The sequence below is a fragment of the Athene cunicularia genome (genome assembly GCF_003259725.1).
Source record: "Athene cunicularia isolate RWA chromosome 3 unlocalized genomic scaffold, athCun1 chr3_part1, whole genome shotgun sequence".
Taxonomy (NCBI): Eukaryota; Metazoa; Chordata; class Aves; order Strigiformes; family Strigidae; genus Athene; species Athene cunicularia.
The window spans coordinates 106,660,420-106,680,829 of NW_020799097.1; the positions used below are offsets into that span (position 1 = coordinate 106,660,420).

A 20,410-nucleotide genomic window follows, 5' to 3' on the forward strand; every position below is an offset into this window, starting at 1 on the left:
ATGTCTTTTCTGCCCTGCCTGAAAAAAAAGAAATTACCTGTGCCTTTAGGCAGGAGCATCTTTCAAAAACACACCCCACCCATCCAGCAGAACTACCAGGCCTTGCTGGAGATGTGCTTGAAGAACAAATGCCTGTTCACAGATGACAGCTTCCCTGCTCACATCAGCTCTATTGGAACAGGAGCGCTGCTAAAGAAACTACCCCGAAATTTACAATGGAAGAGGCCACATGTAAGTGACTTTCAGTGAATAATCTCATGTAAGAGGATGAGTGTAGCTGGTAGCCAGCAAATATGTTAGAACTGGGAAGACTACTCTTAGACTTTAATTTAGGTGTGCCTTAATGCATCTAGAGATCACACTTATTGTGTCAGCTATAATTTTTGAAGCTGGGGTACATGGAGTTGAAGCATTTGTTGCCCAAAATCATAACCAGCCTTTTTCAGTTTATATCCAGTAACACTTGGGGCAGGCAGGGAGAGCAGGGAAAGGCAGTGGGGGGAGCCAGTGTCCTTGGAGCTCACAGTTCTGATGATCCCACTGCGATTCCATGATGGCAGTTCTCATGGCGATGATCCCTCTCTCCACAATTCAAGATCTTAACCTTTCAGATTTCTGAGCTTTTAGAGAGTTCTTAGCCTTTGACCCCTCAACCATAGACCACATACCGTTGTGATGTTGGAGTCTGCTACTTTTGCCAGCAGTGGCAGGTGCCTTATCTTCCTACTGGGCTGTTTTTTTCCTGTTTAACTGTTTACTGTACTTAGAGCAGTCTTTTCCTGACTGTCTCTCAAGGTTAGGCTTCTGCCACCACCAGTAACTATCAGTCTGTGAGATGTTTTTAGTTCTGGGTCCTCTGTTTTCTACTTGTGCCCATATTTCCAAGCCCTTTGCTGCTATCCCATAAGATACAATAAGGTTGCAAGGGCTGGTCACAGAGCAAGTTCTCATAACAAATGGTGAAATAACAAGCCCAGGAAGCCAGGTCAGAGCACTGACACAGCTCGGTAAGGCCTGTTACTAGCAGTGCAAGTTCTGTTTTTACTAAGCCACTGAGCAATGTACTGACAATCAGATTTTCCTGAAAGCAATATATAGAATTATCTGAGAATTTCAGTAGCACTGACTCCTTATGTTACCACGTCTGTAAGGGAATTCTGCCAGGTAATAGCAGATAGCATCTCCTAGCTGAGTTATTTTCTAGCTGTCATATTTTGTCAGATTTAACTGATTTCATAGAAGGGCTGAGTTTCTGCAGAACTCATGAAAATCGCTGGGAAAGTAGAGGCACCTTTATAAAGCCAGCAAGAGAGCTTGGGAACAGCAGCCCTCGTTCTCAAGAGTTTCATATGTAATTCAGCCTCGCAGATGGTTTGTGTTAAGTCATGATCTGCAGGTGGAGGAAGAGTGTGGTTCTCAAGGGCCTGAGCTGGGTTGTGCCTGACACTGCAGCTGAGGCAGCTATATCAGCATAGAGGTATTTGGGAGGGAAAGGTCAACATGAGTCCTCTTCTCTACAAAGGCCTTCAGGTGCCCCTCCATCCCAGAGATATTGGAATGGACTTGAAACCTCCTCTGTCTCACAGTCCACTGTTCTGCTGCTCTAAAACTACCTTGTGAAGAAGGCTGCCATTTGCTCTGAATGCCAAACTTAGCCCGGCACAGGCTTTATGAGGATGGATGCTATGCATCCTTCAGTCCCTTGTGCTGCAGAGGAAATGCTGAAATTCTGCCATTCAGCCTGCAGGCTTGTAGCTTGCTGCATTTCTGACTGATGGCCTGCAAACTGAACACCCAAATTCACCAAGGATAGGGGTTGGGGTCTAATTACTGTAACTGCCTTCTGAGGGTTTGCTGTTTCTCTGCTACTGCCTAAAGCGGAAGCCAACAGTGTGAAAATTAGCTAGAGTAATTTGTGGGTCATTAGAGTGAATCCTAAATTTGACACTTAGCTTGTTAATTTGACCCCAGAGACAGTTGTGAGAGGAGAAAAATAACAACATTATTTCTCTCTGAAAAATTATTCACAGACTCACTCCTCACAGCAACAGGAACTTCTGTAGCAGCCATCAGTTAGTGTGTAGCTCGAATGTCATTCCAATTGTGATGTCAGCCGGGGTAGCTGAAAGTCTGAACAGTTATGCTCTGCTATTGTAGACTCTTTTGGCTGAAACCTGTCAGCAATTACAGAGGAGTAGGACTGACAGGCCTGAAGGGTTGTTTTCTCAGTGAGCACCGGTGGCTTATGTCAGAGACCAAATTCAATGTAGACCAAACACAAATGTGTGCCCAGGCTTGTGTCAGATTAGTCACAGCACATGGTAACACTAAAGCTATACCTGAACCAGAACAATGTCTGCTGGGACAAAGGGATCCTAAGTATTCTGAAAGCTTTGAACAGGTAGAAGAAGTGTTTTGGGTCACATATCCATGAGGTTTTTACATTCAAGAACTCACTGTATTTCCCATCTTATGAGATTGCAGCTCTGGAGGCAGAAAGTCCTTGACATGAAGCTAAACAAGTTCACGTTACTGACTTCACTCTCTCCCTCTTTTCTTTTTGGTTGTCTGCTTCCCAGGCTTTGCACAGAAGTCCTGTATTTTATGCTGCAAACAGAAAACAACTTGATCTCTGCCAAGGATTGGTGGGTAAGGAAACTCCTTTGTATAAATATCTCAGTATTCTTATACAAGATAGCATTTTGTGTGGAATTTTGACTATATAAAGCTTGGCATACAAAATAGAAGGTGTGCATATTCTTATCTCTTCACTTCGCATGGTGTGGATGAAGCAATCATTAAGGTGGGATAGGCTCAGTAAAAAACCTAGCAAGCTTCAAGGTGGTATTTGAGGGGTGAGAAGTATCTCCACAAGCTGAAACCACTATTCTGTATTGCTTCTGTGCATGCTAGTGGTGCAATACGAAGAGATCCTGTGTGCTTACTAGTCTGCAATGTTGCTGCTTGACAATTGAAGAGAGACCACAGAAGAAGGAAAATCAGACTTTTGCTATCTTTGTACCTAAGGCTTGCTGTGAGTGCATCCTATTCCCAGCTTTGCAGTTAGAAAAATAATTTTTTCATTTGTGTTAGCTAAAGTAAAAGGTTATATTGTAATCTGTAAAGCAGGAAGGGGAAGGACTAAATTAATTTTGAAGTGCTTTAAGCCCTTAAACACAAAGTCTGAGAAGTACAGTCTTGCACGTGAGATCCATTGGAAATTATTTTTCTTTTCTGACAAGTTAATGTTTTCAAAGAAAAAGGGAAAAGTTTCTTTTAACAGTGTGCCTTTACAGAGAACAAAAAAAAAAAAAAAACACCATGCAATATCAGTAAAACGATGGAATGTTTCCACTGAGAGCTATTTCTTGCTAAATTTCTTATTTAACCAAATGGTATCCAAATGAAAAGATCATGAAAGAACAATTATAAGCCAATGATGTTTTGGTTAAATAAAGCATACATCAGGATTGTCTTATTTTCTGTGTATGATTTGTTATAATTGTAAAGACATCAGCACAACAGCTCTTTTGCTAGGATCTTGGTGGTGTTCCTGAACTTGGCTGACAACTCTTGCTTCTCAGCCAACTGCATGTGTCCATTTGTCTTGGCGCAGAGAACTGCTGGTTCCTGGCGGCCCTGGAAGCCCTGACATTCCACCAGGACATCTTGGCTGCAGTCGTGCCACAAAACCAGAGCTTTGACAGGAAATACGCTGGCATTTTCCACTTCCGGGTACATCTGCTCCCCCAAAGTGCAGGAGGTTTTCAGAAATCCCCTGTCATGTTTTGTGTCACACCCTTAAATAATTTGTACATGGTTCCTCTTGGCCAGGGGCAAGTGGCCAAAGAGTATCCCAGCCTGGCGAGTAGCCCATCACCCCTCCCACAAAGCAATGCAGGCAGTGAATCAACTGCAAGCCACTCTGAGGATATACCTCTGCTTGGCCCTCTTCTCCAGCTGTGTCCTACCCACATTTTAATCCAGACAAAAATCTTTTCCTATATTGTCAGTAGGTCTGGAGCACGTCTGCTCTTGATGCAACTCTGCTATCCCTGCAGTTAGGAACTCCTTCCCCAGAAGACCAGCTGTGCCTCATTTCCCTGTTTAATCCTTTTACACCTGATACATGCTCTGTTTTCTCTTCTGGCAGGGTGAGGGAGAGGATTTGGTTCTGTGGGTGAGCCAGCATGGCTCGCTGATCCAAAGCAGCTCTCTCTTCAGGGCAGTTCATTTTGTGCCCACAGCTAAGCTATCTTGCCTTTCCTGTTGTTTAAAGGGGAGGTCCCTTTCAAGGGAAACATCAGCTCATTCCTTTTCCCTGACAGTTCTGGCACTTCGGTGAATGGGTTGATGTGGTGGTTGATGATCGTCTGCCGGTGAATGAGGCAGGAGAGCTGGTCTTTGTTTCCTCAGTCTATAAGAACGTGTTCTGGGGAGCCCTTCTGGAGAAGGCGTATGCTAAGTAAGTGACTCACTACAAGTTATGTAAATAGCCTCTCTAAAATATGTTGCTTGGTGCCTACGCAGTTTGTTCTTGTTTATAAATGCATCTCCTAGTCCTTGCCACTTTTGGAGTGCAGTAAATGGTTCTCATCTTTCTATTATTACACAGTAGAAGCTGCTACTGCAGTAGCTGTGATCAATTCAGGCCCTTGAGTTTAGATCCAAGAATTTAGGAGTAAGTGTGAAAACAGACCTATCCTGGGGAGTTGTCCTCTGAGTGTTATCATTGTTTGGAGTGTATTGGCTAGGGGGATGCTTTCCTTGTAAACACCACAGAGGAGCAGAAGGCCAGAGATAGGGATTTTCAAAGGTGAATGATTCCCCATGCTTCCTTTGATGTATTATCAATTTGAGAAATCTCCAATAAGTTTCACTTTGGGGGTCTGCTGAAGAATCATACTTTGGTTTTGGTAGGAGTTCCTGCTCTTGGGTCCCCCAGAGCTGAGGCATTCAACAAGTCACATGACACGATGAGAATACTGGCTTGTCTCCAGGGTGTTTTGTCTAGAGCGGTTCATCAGGACTAAGAAAAAGGCAACAAGGCCTAACTGTTGGAGTTTGTTAGTTTTGGGCTGAAATAATCTCTGCGGAGCAAGGAAAAATTCTAGTTAACAGTGAGAAAAAGATCACAGCAAGGGAGAAAAAGTTCAGTTATTTTCGTTTGAGGTTATCATTAGAACAGAAAGAGCTCAGAAAGTTGTTCAGCAGTGGTGAAGAAGATCATACTGGAGACTGAACTCTCAAGGCACAACATGCCACTCAAGGCACTTTATTATTTTCTGGTGTTATATTCAGACATCACTTGCTAAGGCAGAGTTATCAAAGAAGCATGGGCAGGTTCTCACTACTGTACAACAGAGGAATGATAGTGAGTGGAGTCCCTTTCAGACTATGGCCAATCTTGGAGGAAGTTTGCCAGATTTCTCTCTTCCTAAATGAGAAAGTTTCCCCTAAAATAAACATGAGTTACAGCCTCCTTAACCTATCATCTGTGACTATAACCCCAAGAATATATTGATGTCTTTTTTGCTAGACTCTATGGCTCCTATGAAGATCTGCAGATCGGGCAAGTTTCAGAAGCTTTGGTGGATTTTACAGGTGGTGTTAATATAAGGATCAAGCTTGCAGCAGCTCCTCCTGATCTGTGGGATATCCTGACAAGAGCAACCTACAGCAGATCTCTCATGGGCTGTCAGACACATTTAGGGGTGAGACTTGGAGTGACATCAAATGGCTTCACAGCTAAAAGCCTTTCTAGACCTGTTTCCCTCTGCTCAGCTAGTCATTGTGACTCAGAAAATACCAAAGCTGCCACATGTGGCTTCTGTAGAAATCTCATTCTTAAAGTTTACACATGGATTGATTCTCTGCAGCTCTCAGCTCCCTGTTGTGATGTTTAGGAACAGGCTTATCTATTGGAGAACCTCTATTAAGTAAGGACCTACAGCATTTTCTCATTTTTGTTAAAAAAATTTTCCATTTTTGAAGGTGGTGCAGTGAGGCACGGAGACTCATGGAATAAACTTATAGCTAAGATAGAGAAGTGTCTAGTTCAGAACATTAATTCAAATCTTGGCTTCCAAGCCATGTGCCAACACTTTAGCTGTTGGGAAACCCTACTGTTCTGAAAATCAAAACCTTACCTTCTGGACTTTTAAAAAGTGAGATGGTCTCTAGCCAAAGATTCACAATTTAGGAAGGGACCTTTCCAATCAACCTTCCAGTTCCAAACATACTGCAAAATATAGCTGTTAGGATCTTAGATTTACAGTTCAAACTATTCTCCATTTGCATTGAGAGTCATTGCTTACACGGGTACAGGTCTCTGGTACTGGTACAAGTCTGCTGTGTAAGTAGGGATAGACTAAAAGGTTTATTTTCCTTTTGTTTTTCTTCCTTGTATACAGTCAACAAAGGTCCTGAAGAATGGGCTTGTTGCTGGCCATGCCTATACAGTAACTGGTATTAGAAAGGTAAGAGTAGCCCTAAAGTCCTGGGTCCAGGTTTGTTTGGATGTCAGCAATTTTTATTGCAGTCATAGGTTCAACCCTTAATCAGGGCAACTATGGTATCTTCTCCCCCAATGCTCTTCTCCTACTCTAAGACTAAAAGACAATGTATGCTTTGTAAAAATTCACTTTCAAGTGTGTCCATTTTAGTATCATGACCTTGACATAAAGGACAATGGTTATAGATCAGTATATTTCTGAGGGTGGGAATGATTCACAGCGCTCTGCTGAGAGTATCACCTACAAATGCATCTTAGCTGTTAAGAACGAAAGTACTGGCCTTTGGGGATGCTTGGAGGATGTGTTGAAACCTACTTGGGGTGAAAAGCCTTCCTCTGAAGTCAGAGGAGAGGCCATAGAGAAGTAAAGATAATTGAATACAAGGACCGAAACGTGAAAACCCCGCTGATCTGCAGTGGATTCCACTGATCTGTGGAAGTATCACTGGCAGTTCCCTGAAGATATTTGTCTAGAGGTAAAGGACAGTAAAATAATAGGTCCCAAAGAGTGGGAGGAAGCTTGACCTTTCTCTTCCTGGATTGATGGATGACTATCTTGTTCAGCCACAAAAGGAGGTTGACAAGGGTGGCAAAGGTCTTTGTGGGGCTTTGGACATATGATATAGATGTGGGTGAAAGCATGTTCAGTATGTCTAGCAAGAGATACTAGGAAAGCTGGAAGGGATACTATGAGCTGCATGATGCATGTCTGCATCTCCCACACATAGCAGGAGGGTTTTAGGTGTGAACTTTATCAGTCACATGTCTGTCAGTCTGGCTCTTCTGGTGGGATGAAGAGCCAGGCAGAAGTAAAGGGCTGAGTGAGCATGCGGAGCTGGTGTGAAGTCAGCCATTCTACTGCATGGTGCCAACAAAGCCCCTAGTCAGTCCGACTCCCTCTTTCTCCCACATGGCATCTCAATTCAGGTCACCCCATGGGCTGCATTGTGCTGTGCCACTGCACTGGACAGGACTTAGCTTTCACAGTAGTACAGTTCTGCCCCTACATAACCACAAAATGAGCAGATGTTGGAAAGGAAGAGGAATTTACCATCAAGCCTTCAAATTAGGAATCTGTGAGGCCACTGGTTTTAGTTACAGAAGGTAAAAATCTTAATCTCTTTGTGCTGGCATTCAGAGTTGCATGTTCATAGATTTTTATCATCATACTTGCTGGCATCTATGAGGACAAACAAAATCTTTGTGAGTATCTGACATAATACAGTGATGTAAACTGGATGAGAACTGCTGAGACCTTGGTAAGCACAGTGTTACCGTTTTCTGCAGGTGACCTGTCAATATGGACCAGAAAACCTAGTGAGACTGAGAAATCCCTGGGGAAAAATTGAATGGAAAGGAGACTGGAGTGACAGGTGAGTTTAAAAAAAAAGGGAAGGCCTGATGCTGAGTGTGAGGAAAGGTTTCTTGGAGGAAATATGCTGCCATCTTCAGGCATGAATTAGTGCTGACAGCATCATTAAGATAAGTAGTTGCCTGCACAGCCCCTCTGGCGTCAAAGACTCAATAGATATGTATTTCTCCAGCAGATAGTGCTCACGTGGTTGGGCTCACTTCACACATGCAGCTTCAACAAGCTCAGTTCTGCTTTTCCATTCACTGAATGCCAGAGGAAACGTAATATGAACATCAGACGCTGACCATGTTGCTGTGATCTGAATGGCACGTGAAGTGACAGATAGCTGTGCAGGAGGCTCTAAACAAACAGCATGTTTCAGGGCACACAGTCCTTTATTACAGGAGGGACCTTGCAAAGTCCTCCACAGGCTGTGAAGTGTTGGAGTTGGGCAGCTGTGAAGGAGTCCTCTGTCCTGGCTGGTTGGGGAAATGCAATTGGGTATGAGATCAAAGGAAGAAACTAGGGAGGCAAATGGGCCCCACGTTTGCATCTGCCTGAATTTTTTGATTGAGATCCATGAAAGACAGTGGTTTGCATTCTAGACCACAGGCAAACATAGACTTGTGTCCTATTCCAATATGAAGCGGAGCATGTGCCTTCCTTCTAAGCTTCACGTCATTCCCTGCACAGACCCTGTTTGCTAAGGCTTGGGGGTAGGGAGGAGGAAAGAGCACAGGGAGGTGTTGGAAATGTGAGTGACATTCACCTTGTCTGCAGAGCAGTAACTTCTCTGATGCGTGTCTATCACATAATGACAACATACCAGCTGCTCTGTTGAAGAGCATAATGAGCAACATACTGTAGGCCTGCCTTTTAAACGACTCCCAGCTGCCTCTTGTGCTGTCCTAGTCATTCATTCATTATGCCAAACACTCTTCCTATTATGTCTCCTTTGATAGAAAATTAACCAACAAAACAGGTCTAGATTTTTATATTTTAAGTACTTTTGGAAGCTGTGTGTGCAAGTGAACGGACTGGCTGATGGAAATGGAGCATTTCTGGCTTCTGCTGGAGAAAACTGGAGCCTTTTAGCTACATCTCGTAGGACTCAGAGTGCTTCTGGAGAGTCTCCCATGGCTGAAGGCATAGGGGGCCTGTGTTTAGTGGGGAGTAAATATGGAGATATGTGAGGACAGGGATTTGGCATCTTTTTATACAGGAAAGCTATGTACTCTGCCTTGAATTTGAGGCCACATTTGGTTAGTCACCTCATGTTTTTGCCCTTAGCTCTTGCAAATGGGAGCTGCTGAGCCCAAAGGAGAAGATTTTGCTGAGGAAAAAGAAGGAGGATGGAGAATTCTGGTAATGGCTCAGTCTTACTTCTCCCCTCTCTGCCAGTAGCTTTGGGGCTGAGTCTGGAGATGAAGCAGCACATTGTCACTTAGGTTGAAACATGTCATCTGCTTTATAAAAGCCCAGGCTTGCTTGCTTGCTCTGCTCCTCTGTTTGGGGATGTGAGAAGTTGTAGCCCTGCTGACACAGAAGAGATGCGCTGTTCTTCAAAGGAAGAAGCAGGATGCTGCCAGGTCTCCCAGGGCTGCTGGAGACATGGGCAGCTCTCAAGAGCTCTTGTCCCACCTTTCATAGCTTTGGGAAGCTCTTGCTTGGTTTGTTCGTGGTTTCTCCACGGCTTCTGCCACGAGGTGGCAATGTTGTCGCCCATGTAATTTCACTGCGGTTTAATCTCTGCTGCTATCCTTTACTGAAATTTTAGTCGTGCATTTGCTACTGCTAGATGCTGCTGTTGGAACAGACGCTCTCTTCTTTACTGCCTAATAAAATATGAGCATTACCATATGTAACACAGAATGCTGCAGCTTCGAAGTTCCCTGCTCCCTTTCCTTTTCTTTTTATAAGCCATATGGACTAAACTAAACTGCTGACAAGATGTCTCTTGGCACTCTTTTCCCAGGATGTCTCTGCAAGATTTTAAGATTCATTTTCTAGATCTGATGATCTGTAAATTAACTCCAGACCTGATGAGCCAGGAAGATGGGAAAAAGTGGATGTACTCCCTGAAGAGTGGGAGATGGGTTAAAGGAAGCACAGCAGGAGGAAGTCTGGGATTCTGTAATGGTGAGGGGTGCTCTTTTGGATGACTCTGGGGTAACGCTGCTCTGCTGACTCAGTTACCAGCACCTCATACCTGTTAACACAAAATTGACAACAGAAACATGCTCTTCCTGCATAATCCACCACACAAGCATCAGAAATAAGCAGCTGAAGAGCTTTGAGTAGCTTCTGCTACCACAGAAGCTGCATTAATTGCAAACATGGGGCAATGGGCTGGTTATGTCATGAAATGAGCTGCAGAATCCTAGGATCAATTGCCAGCACTGAGCTTCCTTGGGGCATTAAACCTGACTGTTAAAATGTGCATACTTAGCACCTCCAGAGAGTGGTATTTTAAGTAAAGTGAATGGGAAATGCAGAGACTCAGCTATTCTGGAAGCAGAGCAGGTGGGGTCTGAAGTCCGCTAGCTCTTATGCCAGAGGTGATGGAGCAATAGTGATACGTTTATAAACAAAACGAGCCTTTAGTTGCAAGTGAGTGGAAATGTAGTTCTCTGGTTCCTGGGCCTTCACTATGTCTTACATAGTGGTTACACTGCTAAACTTGTAAACTGCACTGTTAGGTTTTGGAATGGGTTGCCCAGGGAGGTGGTGGAGTCCCCATCTCTGGAAGTGTTTAAGAGTTGGGTCGACATAGTGCTGAAGGATCTGGTGTAGTTGGGAACTGTCAGTGCTATGTTAATGGTTGGACTAGATGATCTTCAAGGTCCTTTCCAACCTAGCTGATTCTGTGATTCTGTAAGATCAAATCCTTGTGGGGTCTGGAGGTCCAAAAAGCCAATGACCACAGTCTGATGCCAGGCATCATGTGGGAAGTTGGCAACCCACTTTGTAATGGAAAATAACATCAAAATATTTTTCTTGTTTTGCTTAGGTACCTTCTGGATGAACCCTCAGTACTGGCTGAATGTTTTACCCATTGAAGATAGTAAGAAAAACCTGGTGTCCTGCAATGTGGTTATATCCCTGATGCAGAAACACAGCAGCAAACACCGGAATCGAGCTCCTCACCACTTCATTGGATTTTTACTCTACAAGGTGTGAAGAATTGCTTTGCCTTTCTTGCTTTCACCAAATAGGAGAACTTCTAGCCCCTGTAAATTGTAGAGCTTTGCAGACCAATAGTTTTGTTGTGCACAGGGTGATCTGTGCTCTTTTCTCTTTGCCTGTGCTCAGTTTTCTCACATGCCAGGAAGTTCCAGCCTACCGCATGGTATGCTGTATGTCAGCCTGCAGAGCAGTGAGAAATGCCTCTTGCTTCAGAGCACACTGGGCTTTATTTTGCCCTCTCTGAGAATATGTGCAAGAGCTGGGAGAGGGTGCCAGGAATCCCCTTACCTTGGGGCAGGGAGAGCACTTCCCTCGGGTTATTTCCAACTGTGGTAAAATCGTGCTTGAGAAGTATTTCTAGTATGATGTGGCAGCTGCCTATGTATGAATACTGCTAGTTCCCTGTGTATACAGGGGTAAGTGGAAATCACTAGGAGTGAGAGTTTCCCCTCTCAAGTCTCTGCTTATCTGAGTGCCTTTCAGAGCCACTCTCCTCCCTTGAACAGAGCCACAGCTCTTGTTGCTGCTGTGAGTTTGCACAGTTATAGAGAAATGGCTGTGGGGAAGGCTTTTCAGGTGGAGGGGCTGAGATTTCTGAAGGCAAAGACCCCAGCTGGATGTATGTAGCTGCTTCTCATCAATGATACAGCTATCTTGTGTGAGACCCAGATGTCCCTGACTGACAGATGCTCTGTTTCTTGTCTTCCTGCAGATAGACCTACAGGTGAGTCCCTTGTCACTGTGCTGGCTGTTTGCTGAGGGACCTGGACTGGTGCAGCTGTTATGACAACACTGAAGGTGTTGTGTTTGCCTTTGTTCTTTGGCTTTGGCTTTGTTCTTTGGCTGACGGGTAACTGTATTTAGTTACATGAGGCACCCCCGTAGGACACTATTAATTTAGAGCTATCCACTGACTCTTCTGAAAAGCAGCCATATCAGGAGGGCTCAGTGGTCTTAAAACAGAGTATTTGTTGTTCAGTTTCTGACTGGGTCTTCAGAGGTATTAGAAGTGGCATCAGTGTTTACCTAATCAGCACTTTGTCCCTGCTGCAGTTGTGGGATGGTGTCTCAGTTCTTGGCTGTGTCTAAGCTGGACTCACTGCAGTGCGCAGGGGAGCCAGAGCTATTTTTCTGCTGCCTCCCAGCCTGTCCCCCATGCAAGTCAGGGGTCTCCAGGGAGATCAGGTTCCTTACTGGCTGGGGATGCTCTGGAGCTGATGCTACAGGTGTTTTCAGCTTCCTCAGGCTAGCTATATTTCTAGCATTCTCTTTAGACAAGAGTCTTTGGGACCTGAGGAAGGTCCCTGGAAGTGTAACCCTGATATAAGTCCCAATTTTGGCCCTGACCTCAGGGAGCTATTTAAAATAGGGAAAGGTTTAGCTCATTTCATCTTGAAAGGGATTGTCTTCCACACTGTTACCACTCAGAATACCTCTTAAATGAGAATCCCTTTGAATTCTAGCAAAGAAAAGTTTTGGCGTATGGTCAGGGCAGCACAATTGCGTTCCCCAGTTACTGTATTTCTGGCATGGTAACCATGAGGTAAGATGTTACTCCTTCCTGACTTAAAGATTTTGGGCATTATCAGGGTTACAAGTGAGTTAAGCTTCCTGGTAGAGGGGGTCTGAGTGTGGCCCTAGCATGCTGCTGTGCCGCATCCGAGGGAGAATGGTGGCAGACAAGACATTAATTTTGGGATTGTAGTGGTTGCCAAGATCAATACAGAGAGATGGCTGGCTGAGAGCATCTAAGGTATTGGAACTATGGTCAACAAAGTATTGACTGGAATATGAAAACTTTGGAATTTAACATAAGGGTCATAAGGAGGAGTAACCCTGAACCCTTCAGAAGAAAGATTGCTCTATTAGTAAGAAAAATACTGGCAAAGGAAGAAGAATAGCATCTCCCCTATGAGGCTGCAGAGTAAAACAGCTGAATGTTTTGAGGAACAGCCAAGATCAGAAGGTGGCAGTGATTTTAGCTAGCAGGATTATTTATTTGGCTTGTGTACTGGACATTCAGTGGCATTAAAAATTAGTTCAGTGTTGCCTGGGTCAACACTTTATCCATCCTTCTATTGCAGGAAGTGCCTCCAGAGCAAAACATAAGAGCCACGAGTGCCAGGCAGATCAAGGACACATGCATGGAGTCATGGCTAGGAATTAGGTTGCTCCTGCAGTATGCTCAGATCACAGGGGCTCTGAAAAATCATCTGCAACCAGTTACCTTGTGCAAAAGCTGGGGACAAAGTGCATGGTGCCTGTGGGATAGGAGGGGTGTTCTGCCTAGTGAAGAGCAGTCTCTGGAGTAGTCCTGCCTGCAGACATTTCTGCCAGTATGGTAGTGGCTTTTGCAGTAGCCGCTTTGACAGGAGCCACTTCTTCTCTCCAGTCCTTGCTTCTGTTCCTTGCAAGTGCTTTTGTATTGTTGATAAGGTTGCAGGAAGCCTTGTTCTTTGTCATATTAGTATTGGGCAGGGGCAGTGCATAGTGAAAATCACCATGTCCTAGGATGAGACTGAGTCCTTTGGGCCCTGTTATCTGCTTGTACTGTAAAAAAAATCAGAGGTGTGAATTCTCCACAAGCCTTTTGTCTGTTTATTCAGCTGGTGCAGAACACATTTCTCTTGTTTTTTTTTCCCTTAGCAGTACCAAGAAAGCAACAGAAAGCTGCCTCCAGCTTTCTTTACCCGACATCAGCCTGTGAACAAGCATCAGGTCTTCCTTGATGAGCGGGAGGTGACTCATGACTTCCACCTGGAGCCTGGTGTCTATGTGATTGTCCCATCCACTCTGAAGCCTCAGCAAGAGTCTGAGTTCATCCTGCGGGTCTTCTCCAGGAAGCATGTTCTTCGGTGAGATGCTGCTTTGCTCTGAAAAAGCAGTACAATCTATTTTGGAGAGGCTGGCAGTGGATTTCCCCCACCTTAGGATTCTCAGTGGCTGAAGCACTGATTTTGGCCTTACCCTTTCAAGAAGTGTTGAGCTAGGTCCCCACAAGGGATTCTTGCAGCCTGCTCATATGTGAGACTGGAGAAGGACAACAATTTTTAACGTATCATCAGTTTGTCAGGAGACCCTGCTGTTGATACTAGGATGGTTGCTTTGCAGAAATAGTGCTTTAGAGACTTCAAATGCCAGTTGCCCCTGGAGAGATGTATGGCCATGAGGGCTTCACTCACTGCAGCTGTAAGACTAGGGAAAAAAAAACATATGCTGCAACGGTGGGTTGGGGCCCCATCTGGGGATGGGGGATGCCACCTGTGTTGAGACAAATGCATAACTCCTTAATGTGTCTGCTTTTTTGCATCTCCAGGGAAATGGGTGGGAACACCAGTTTCACCCTCTCTAAGGTGAGTGAATATGTGAGAAGTGGAAGGTCTGTGGTTCAGAATGTTGTGCTTTTCCTGCTGCTCTGCCCTATGGAGAGGCTGAGTGAGAACATGAGTGCTTGCTTGTGCTGCAGCACTTTTGAAAGGATAGCTTGGGTTTACAGGCAGAGTCCGTTGGACTGTGTGGACAGATGCAGTCAAATGTGGGGGACGGGCAAATTTTTAGACATCTTTGTTAGTTGCCTTTTTGCAAACTTCTTTTAGTGATGCCATTTTACTTGCTCTATAGCCTTTCCTATTCATGGCTTTTTTGAGACTCATGGCCCATTCTTGCACTTCTTCCTGCTTCTTTCATGCTTTGAGAGTTTAAGATATCATGGGACCTGAGCAGTACTGTTCCCATGCACCAGTCTATAGCTTATTTTCAAAATAACTGATCTCAATGGCAGTGCATGCACATCTCCAACTTGTGCCAGCGAGTTTATGGCATAATCTGTTTCCCTGGTGTAAACGTGGGCATTTCTTCTTTCATCTCCTCTATTCTCTTATATGAAGGAGGACAGAGACCCTTCTCTCTCTTCCTGGCATGGAGTAATCCCATGCTTTGTTGCTGCACAGCTTGGTGGGGAGGAAATATTTCTCCCCAGAGTGTTATCTGAGCATTTATTTCTAAGAAATAGCATTTCTGTGAGGTGGAGAGCTATCTCAGCAGTGGTCTGTGTTAGTAATGTAGCATTGATTGCAGTGGAGGGGAAAAGGTGGAAGGGCAGAGAATGGGAGTGCTGTTCTGAGAAAGCATCTTTAGTAACTGTCTTGGGTGGCAGTGTTTTTCTTCCTTGTGTTAATGATTTTTTTTTTTTTTTTGGATATCTTAAAGGAAATTGTTGATAGGTATGAAGGCAAGATTTGGGAGGATTTCTTCACAAAGCATTTTGCACAGGTAAGTGTGTGCATGAGCTGCCAAATTTCTCCAGAGCTATTATGTAGCTCTCTGAAAGTAAAATCATGTGAATGTTCAAGGGAGGTCTGGGTGTGGAAGTGTGTGGAACAGGAGGTTGGACTGTGTGTACAGTGCTGATTCCATGCAGCAGATCTGACCACTAAATTTGGCAGTATGTTGGCATTGAGATAGGCACACTTGTCTACACAACAGAGTGTGAATGCCTGGAACGTAATGCCACGGGACATTGTGGATGTGACAGTATCAACAGGCGCAAAAGGTATTAGCAAAATAATGGCCAGCAGGTCCCTAAGCATATACTAAAGGACTAGGCAGGGATGTATCCTCTAAGATCCCTTTTCCAACAGCTGTGGGCGCCAGGGAAACAGGAGAATGGACTGCAGAAGCTGATCAGGCTCACGTGCTCTCTCTAAATGTTAATTCCTATTGCCTGTATTGCGATCAAAGTGGTGGGCTGTGTGGATCTATCTTATCCTTTAGGGTGTTCTTACATATTTGGGGAAACTTGCCTACTAGAGAATACACCCTGAAATATTGACACGTGTACATCCTTCATCACAGTTTGATGGCAGCTAAGTTGCTTTGAGAAGTGAAGTAGGTGTCAGGTGTCCCATCACCTGCTTTTTTCACTAATTTTCTTAGTGAAAAACAATCCTTATTGTGAAAGATTCTTTTTAATGATCTCTCTGGCCTGATTTGGAATGGAGTTGACCTTCAGGGATCCCACTACCTAAGGTGAGGGATGCAAGTGTTTCACCTTTCAGGAAAGGTGGCTGCCTTTATTTAGTACCATACCCTGGCAAACACGATTTCACAAAAACACATTTGCATTCTTGATAGCAATATTTTGACAGAAGCTGTTGTTAAAAACAAGGAATGCTTTTACTTTTTGCAACTTGTTTAAGATTTTGAAAATGGTGTGGCTTTCAGACGCGTTAGAAATTGCCACATATTGCGAGATGCTGGTCCTTTCCTGTCAGGAGGTCCAAGTACGCGCAGAGGTGAGCAGTACTGCCATTTCTTAATACGTTACCCTGGCATGCCTCAGTGATCTGAAACAGGCTTTTATTTTTGAAAAGTGACATTTGAAAAAAAATCCTCCAAACAAACAAATGTCACAGTTTCTAAAAAACCTGTAAACTTTATTGTAACAAGGAGGAGGGCAAGTCTCTTCTTTGAAGAGTTTGAGGAGGAAGTATTCCAAAGTTTCTCTCTTTTTTTGTTTGTAAAAGATAAAAGGGAAATACTTGAAGCAGGTCTCTTGACAGTGTGCTTGATGGGACAGATGGTACCAGGGCTGAAAGGTTAATGGTCTGGATTCTCACTCAGTGTAAATCTGCACTACCACATTGATCTGTTTGGAGCCCTGAGAACTTAGCCCAGAGCAGACTGCAGCTCTTGCAGACTGAGAATCTTGTCATGTTCAAAGGGAGTCTTTTTTATTGATTTTCACATGGCTGGACTGGGGCCAGAGAAGCAGAGAATGAAGATGGGACATGCTGGGAAAACAAAAGAGGGAGAAAAGTGATTTAATACTTAAAAAAAAAAAAATAAATCTCTTCCATATCACAGAATCCTGAAATAAATGCTGTTCAGCTCCAGAGGATCCTGAATAATATATCTTGGAGAAGTAAGTGCTGAGAAATAATGTTTCTGTAAAATAAACCCTCTTGGAGAAAAGCCTCTGCTCCTGTATCTGTTTCTTGAATTCTGGGAAGAGAAACTGGCTTGAATCTGACTGAATTGACTCTTCTGATGCCATGTTAGATTTCCAGAGAGAAAGGATTTGCTGGGGTTTGAATCAACATGGTAAGAATTTTGTAAGTGAAGCTAATCTAGTTTGAATTTCAACAACTCAAAAAATGAGGGGAAAGAGCATGAGTATGTATTTTGTGTGGATGCAGACTCTGAATTTGACCTCCAAACCCAGCTTGACGACAGCCTTGATTCTGAAACTGTATCTCATTTCATCCCGTGCCACTGTCACAGTCTTGGCAGTGCCACTGCTTGAAGGTGTAGAAAGTTATCCTGGTCTGTAGGCAGTTATGCAGTGGAAGGGGGTCTTGTCTTTACCTTGATGTGCTTAGTTCATGCCTGCTATTCCTATTTACCCTTCCCTAGTATGCATGCATAGGGCTGTTCCTTGTTCTCTTTGTTTTTGGGAGACGGGATGGAGGTGCAGGTGACATGTGTGACTCATGCTCATGAGAACAAGGTGAGTCCTGTGGTTGTCTGTCTTGTGAGGATTGTGACATCCACTCTGCCAGTGGCAGCCCAGAGCACCCCACAAGCTTGTAATTTGGTCCCTAGTTATAAACAATGATACCTGGACAGCAGTGAGGTATTGCAGTGGCTGTTTTCTCTGAACAACAGCAATGAAGTTATAGATACAAGGATGAATCCAGTTTTCCTTCCCAGTTTATTCACAAGTAATAACTAATGTGCAACACAGGAAATACATTGCCCAGTCACAGGCAAGAAAGAACACAAAAGACTGGTGTGATGCCTTTTCCATTTAAGCTGAATTTGACACTGCTCCTTCTTCTACAAAGGTGGACAAGGATAGCTCCTCTGCCTTTGCAAAGTGATCCACCAGGTACCGTTTTACATGTGAGAAGACTATGTTGAGCAGAGACTTTATTTTTCATAAGTGATCAATTTTAAGATACTAATTTAGAAACTTTGCAGTACTTGATTCATATTTACTAAACAAGGCTATTAGAAGATTAAAACATTTTCAATTTCTGCAGAGAAGGGATTGGTGAGTTATGGTTCTGTTGCTTGCTCAGTGGAAGTCTACAGTCAATCTATAATCATGATTTGTAGACAGATTAGAGTCTATTTCTGTTACTCTTCATGTAACTTATGTATGAACCAGGTATGCTAAGCTTTGATGTAGCATCATGTTTTCAGTGGTGCCTGTACTTTTAATTATATTAACAGAGCTGGCAGTGTCTCTGTGAAAGAGAATGCAAGGGTTTTAATTAATCTGCAGTGCTGCTCCCCAAAGCTCTTCAGGTCAAGTGACTTTGCTCAAGGTCAAGCAGTAAATTCTGTTTGGGATTACAGCTTTGGATGTCCTTTTCCTTCCATTTTCTCTAATAGCTGGAGATAGTGCACCATATTTCATTCCATATTACATGCCTGCAGGGAGCTCATATTGGATTTTCTGAGACTAGTAGAATCCATCCTGTTGCCTCATATTTTTGTCATCATAAATGATATGTCTTTGCAAGTGGGTGTAAAGTTTCACAAAAGCTTTGTGGCCTGAGCCCTCTCAAGTGAGGGGGAATTTCATTCATTTTTCTGAGAGATGTTTTTTTTTTTTTTTTTTTGTCCAGATTTCCAGAGTTTTCACCTGAGTTTCAGTCTGGATGCTTGCCAGGGTATCTTGGCGCTCTTGGATGTATCCTTGGCATGAGTGATACTTCTGACTCATATAATACTTCACTGAAGTATTATTTCTTAGGGCAGGCGGGGTGTTACCGTGATTTCTTTACCACCAGGACATGGCCCTGCTTACTGAACTTCTCACCCTCCATAATAACAGTTCAGCTGTGACAGAATGGAATTGGTTTGGGAAAGGGTTGATTCCTGCTGCCTCTGAAATCAGCAGCCAGGTTTCCATTAACTTTAGTGGGAGGAGGATCAAGCCTATAGACAGGCTTGTGGGCTAAGAAATCATTATCCTCATATTATACTTGTGTGAATGTTATAGTGGCTATGAGGTTTTGGTTTGTTTGGGGTTTTTTAATGTAATGTGTGCTCTCTGTCGTGTAACTGAGATGTTCTGACCTTAATTCTCTCACAAAGCTGAATGCCTCAGGCACACTGAGTATTCAGGAATTCAGAGTCCTGTGGAAAAGGCTGCTTTTCTATTTGGTATAACAGTCATTTCTGTGCAGCCTTGCAGTAGCTTCCTGCTCACAATCCCTTTGGTGTTGTCTGTTGTTGTGTTTTGAGGAGTCACTGAACATGTCTCAGAAAAATGAACGAAATGAACATCTCTCAGAAAAATGAATGAAATTCCCCCTCACTTGAGAGGGCTCAGGCCACAAAGCTTTTGTGAAACTTTACACCCACTTGCAAAGACATATCATTTATGATGACAAAAATATGAGGCAACAGGATGGATTCTACTAGTCTCAGAAAATCCAATATGAGCTCCCTGCAGGCATGTAATATGGAATGAAATATGGTGCACTATCTCCAGCTATTAGAGAAAATGGAAGGAAAAGGACATCCAAAGCTGTAATCCCAAACAGAATTTACTGCTTGACCTTGAGCAAAGTCACTTGACCTGAAGAGCTTTGGGGAGCAGCACTGCAGATTAATTAAAACCCTTGCATTCTCTTTCACAGAGACACTGCCAGCTCTGTTAATATAATTAAAAGTACAGGCACCACTGAAAACATGATGCTACATCAAAGCTTAGCATACCTGGTTCATACATAAGTTACATGAAGAGTAACAGAAATAGACTCTAATCTGTCTACAAATCATGATTATAGATTGACTGTAGACTTCCACTGAGCAAGCAACAGAACCATAACTCACCAATCCCTTCTCTGCAGAAATTGAAAATGTTTTAATCTTCTAATAGCCTTGTTTAGTAAATATGAATCAAGTACTGCAAAGTTTCTAAATTAGTATCTTAAAATTGATCACTTATGAAAAATAAAGTCTCTGCTCAACATAGTCTTCTCACATGTAAAACGGTACCTGGTGGATCACTTTGCAAAGGCAGAGGAGCTATCCTTGTCCACCTTTGTAGAAGAAGGAGCAGTGTCAAATTCAGCTTAAATGGAAAAGGCATCACACCAGTCTTTTGTGTTCTTTCTTGCCTGTGACTGGGCAATGTATTTCCTGTGTTGCACATTAGTTATTACTTGTGAATAAACTGGGAAGGAAAACTGGATTCATCCTTGTATCTATAACTTCATTGCTGTTGTTCAGAGAAAACAGCCACTGCAATACCTCACTGCTGTCCAGGTATCATTGTTTATAACTAGGGACCAAATTACAAGCTTGTGGGGTGCTCTGGGCTGCCACTGGCAGAGTGG

General features: G+C 43.6%; 1 protein-coding gene across 1 annotated transcript; it reads left to right on the top strand.

Moving 5' to 3' along the window:
* On the top strand, positions 1 to 19,235 carry CAPN14 (calpain 14). Its single transcript, XM_026845801.1, has 17 exons — positions 1 to 231; positions 2,580 to 2,649; positions 3,617 to 3,735; positions 4,329 to 4,465; positions 5,540 to 5,714; positions 6,414 to 6,479; positions 7,802 to 7,887; positions 9,159 to 9,233; positions 9,844 to 10,007; positions 10,879 to 11,042; positions 11,767 to 11,778; positions 13,704 to 13,909; positions 14,371 to 14,407; positions 15,264 to 15,326; positions 16,920 to 16,977; positions 18,689 to 18,753; positions 19,161 to 19,235. Exons 1-17 carry the CDS (start codon positions 1 to 3, stop codon positions 19,233 to 19,235), a joined length of 1,803 nt encoding a protein of 600 aa, XP_026701602.1.
* The last annotated feature ends 1,175 nt before the right edge of the window (positions 19,236 to 20,410 follow it).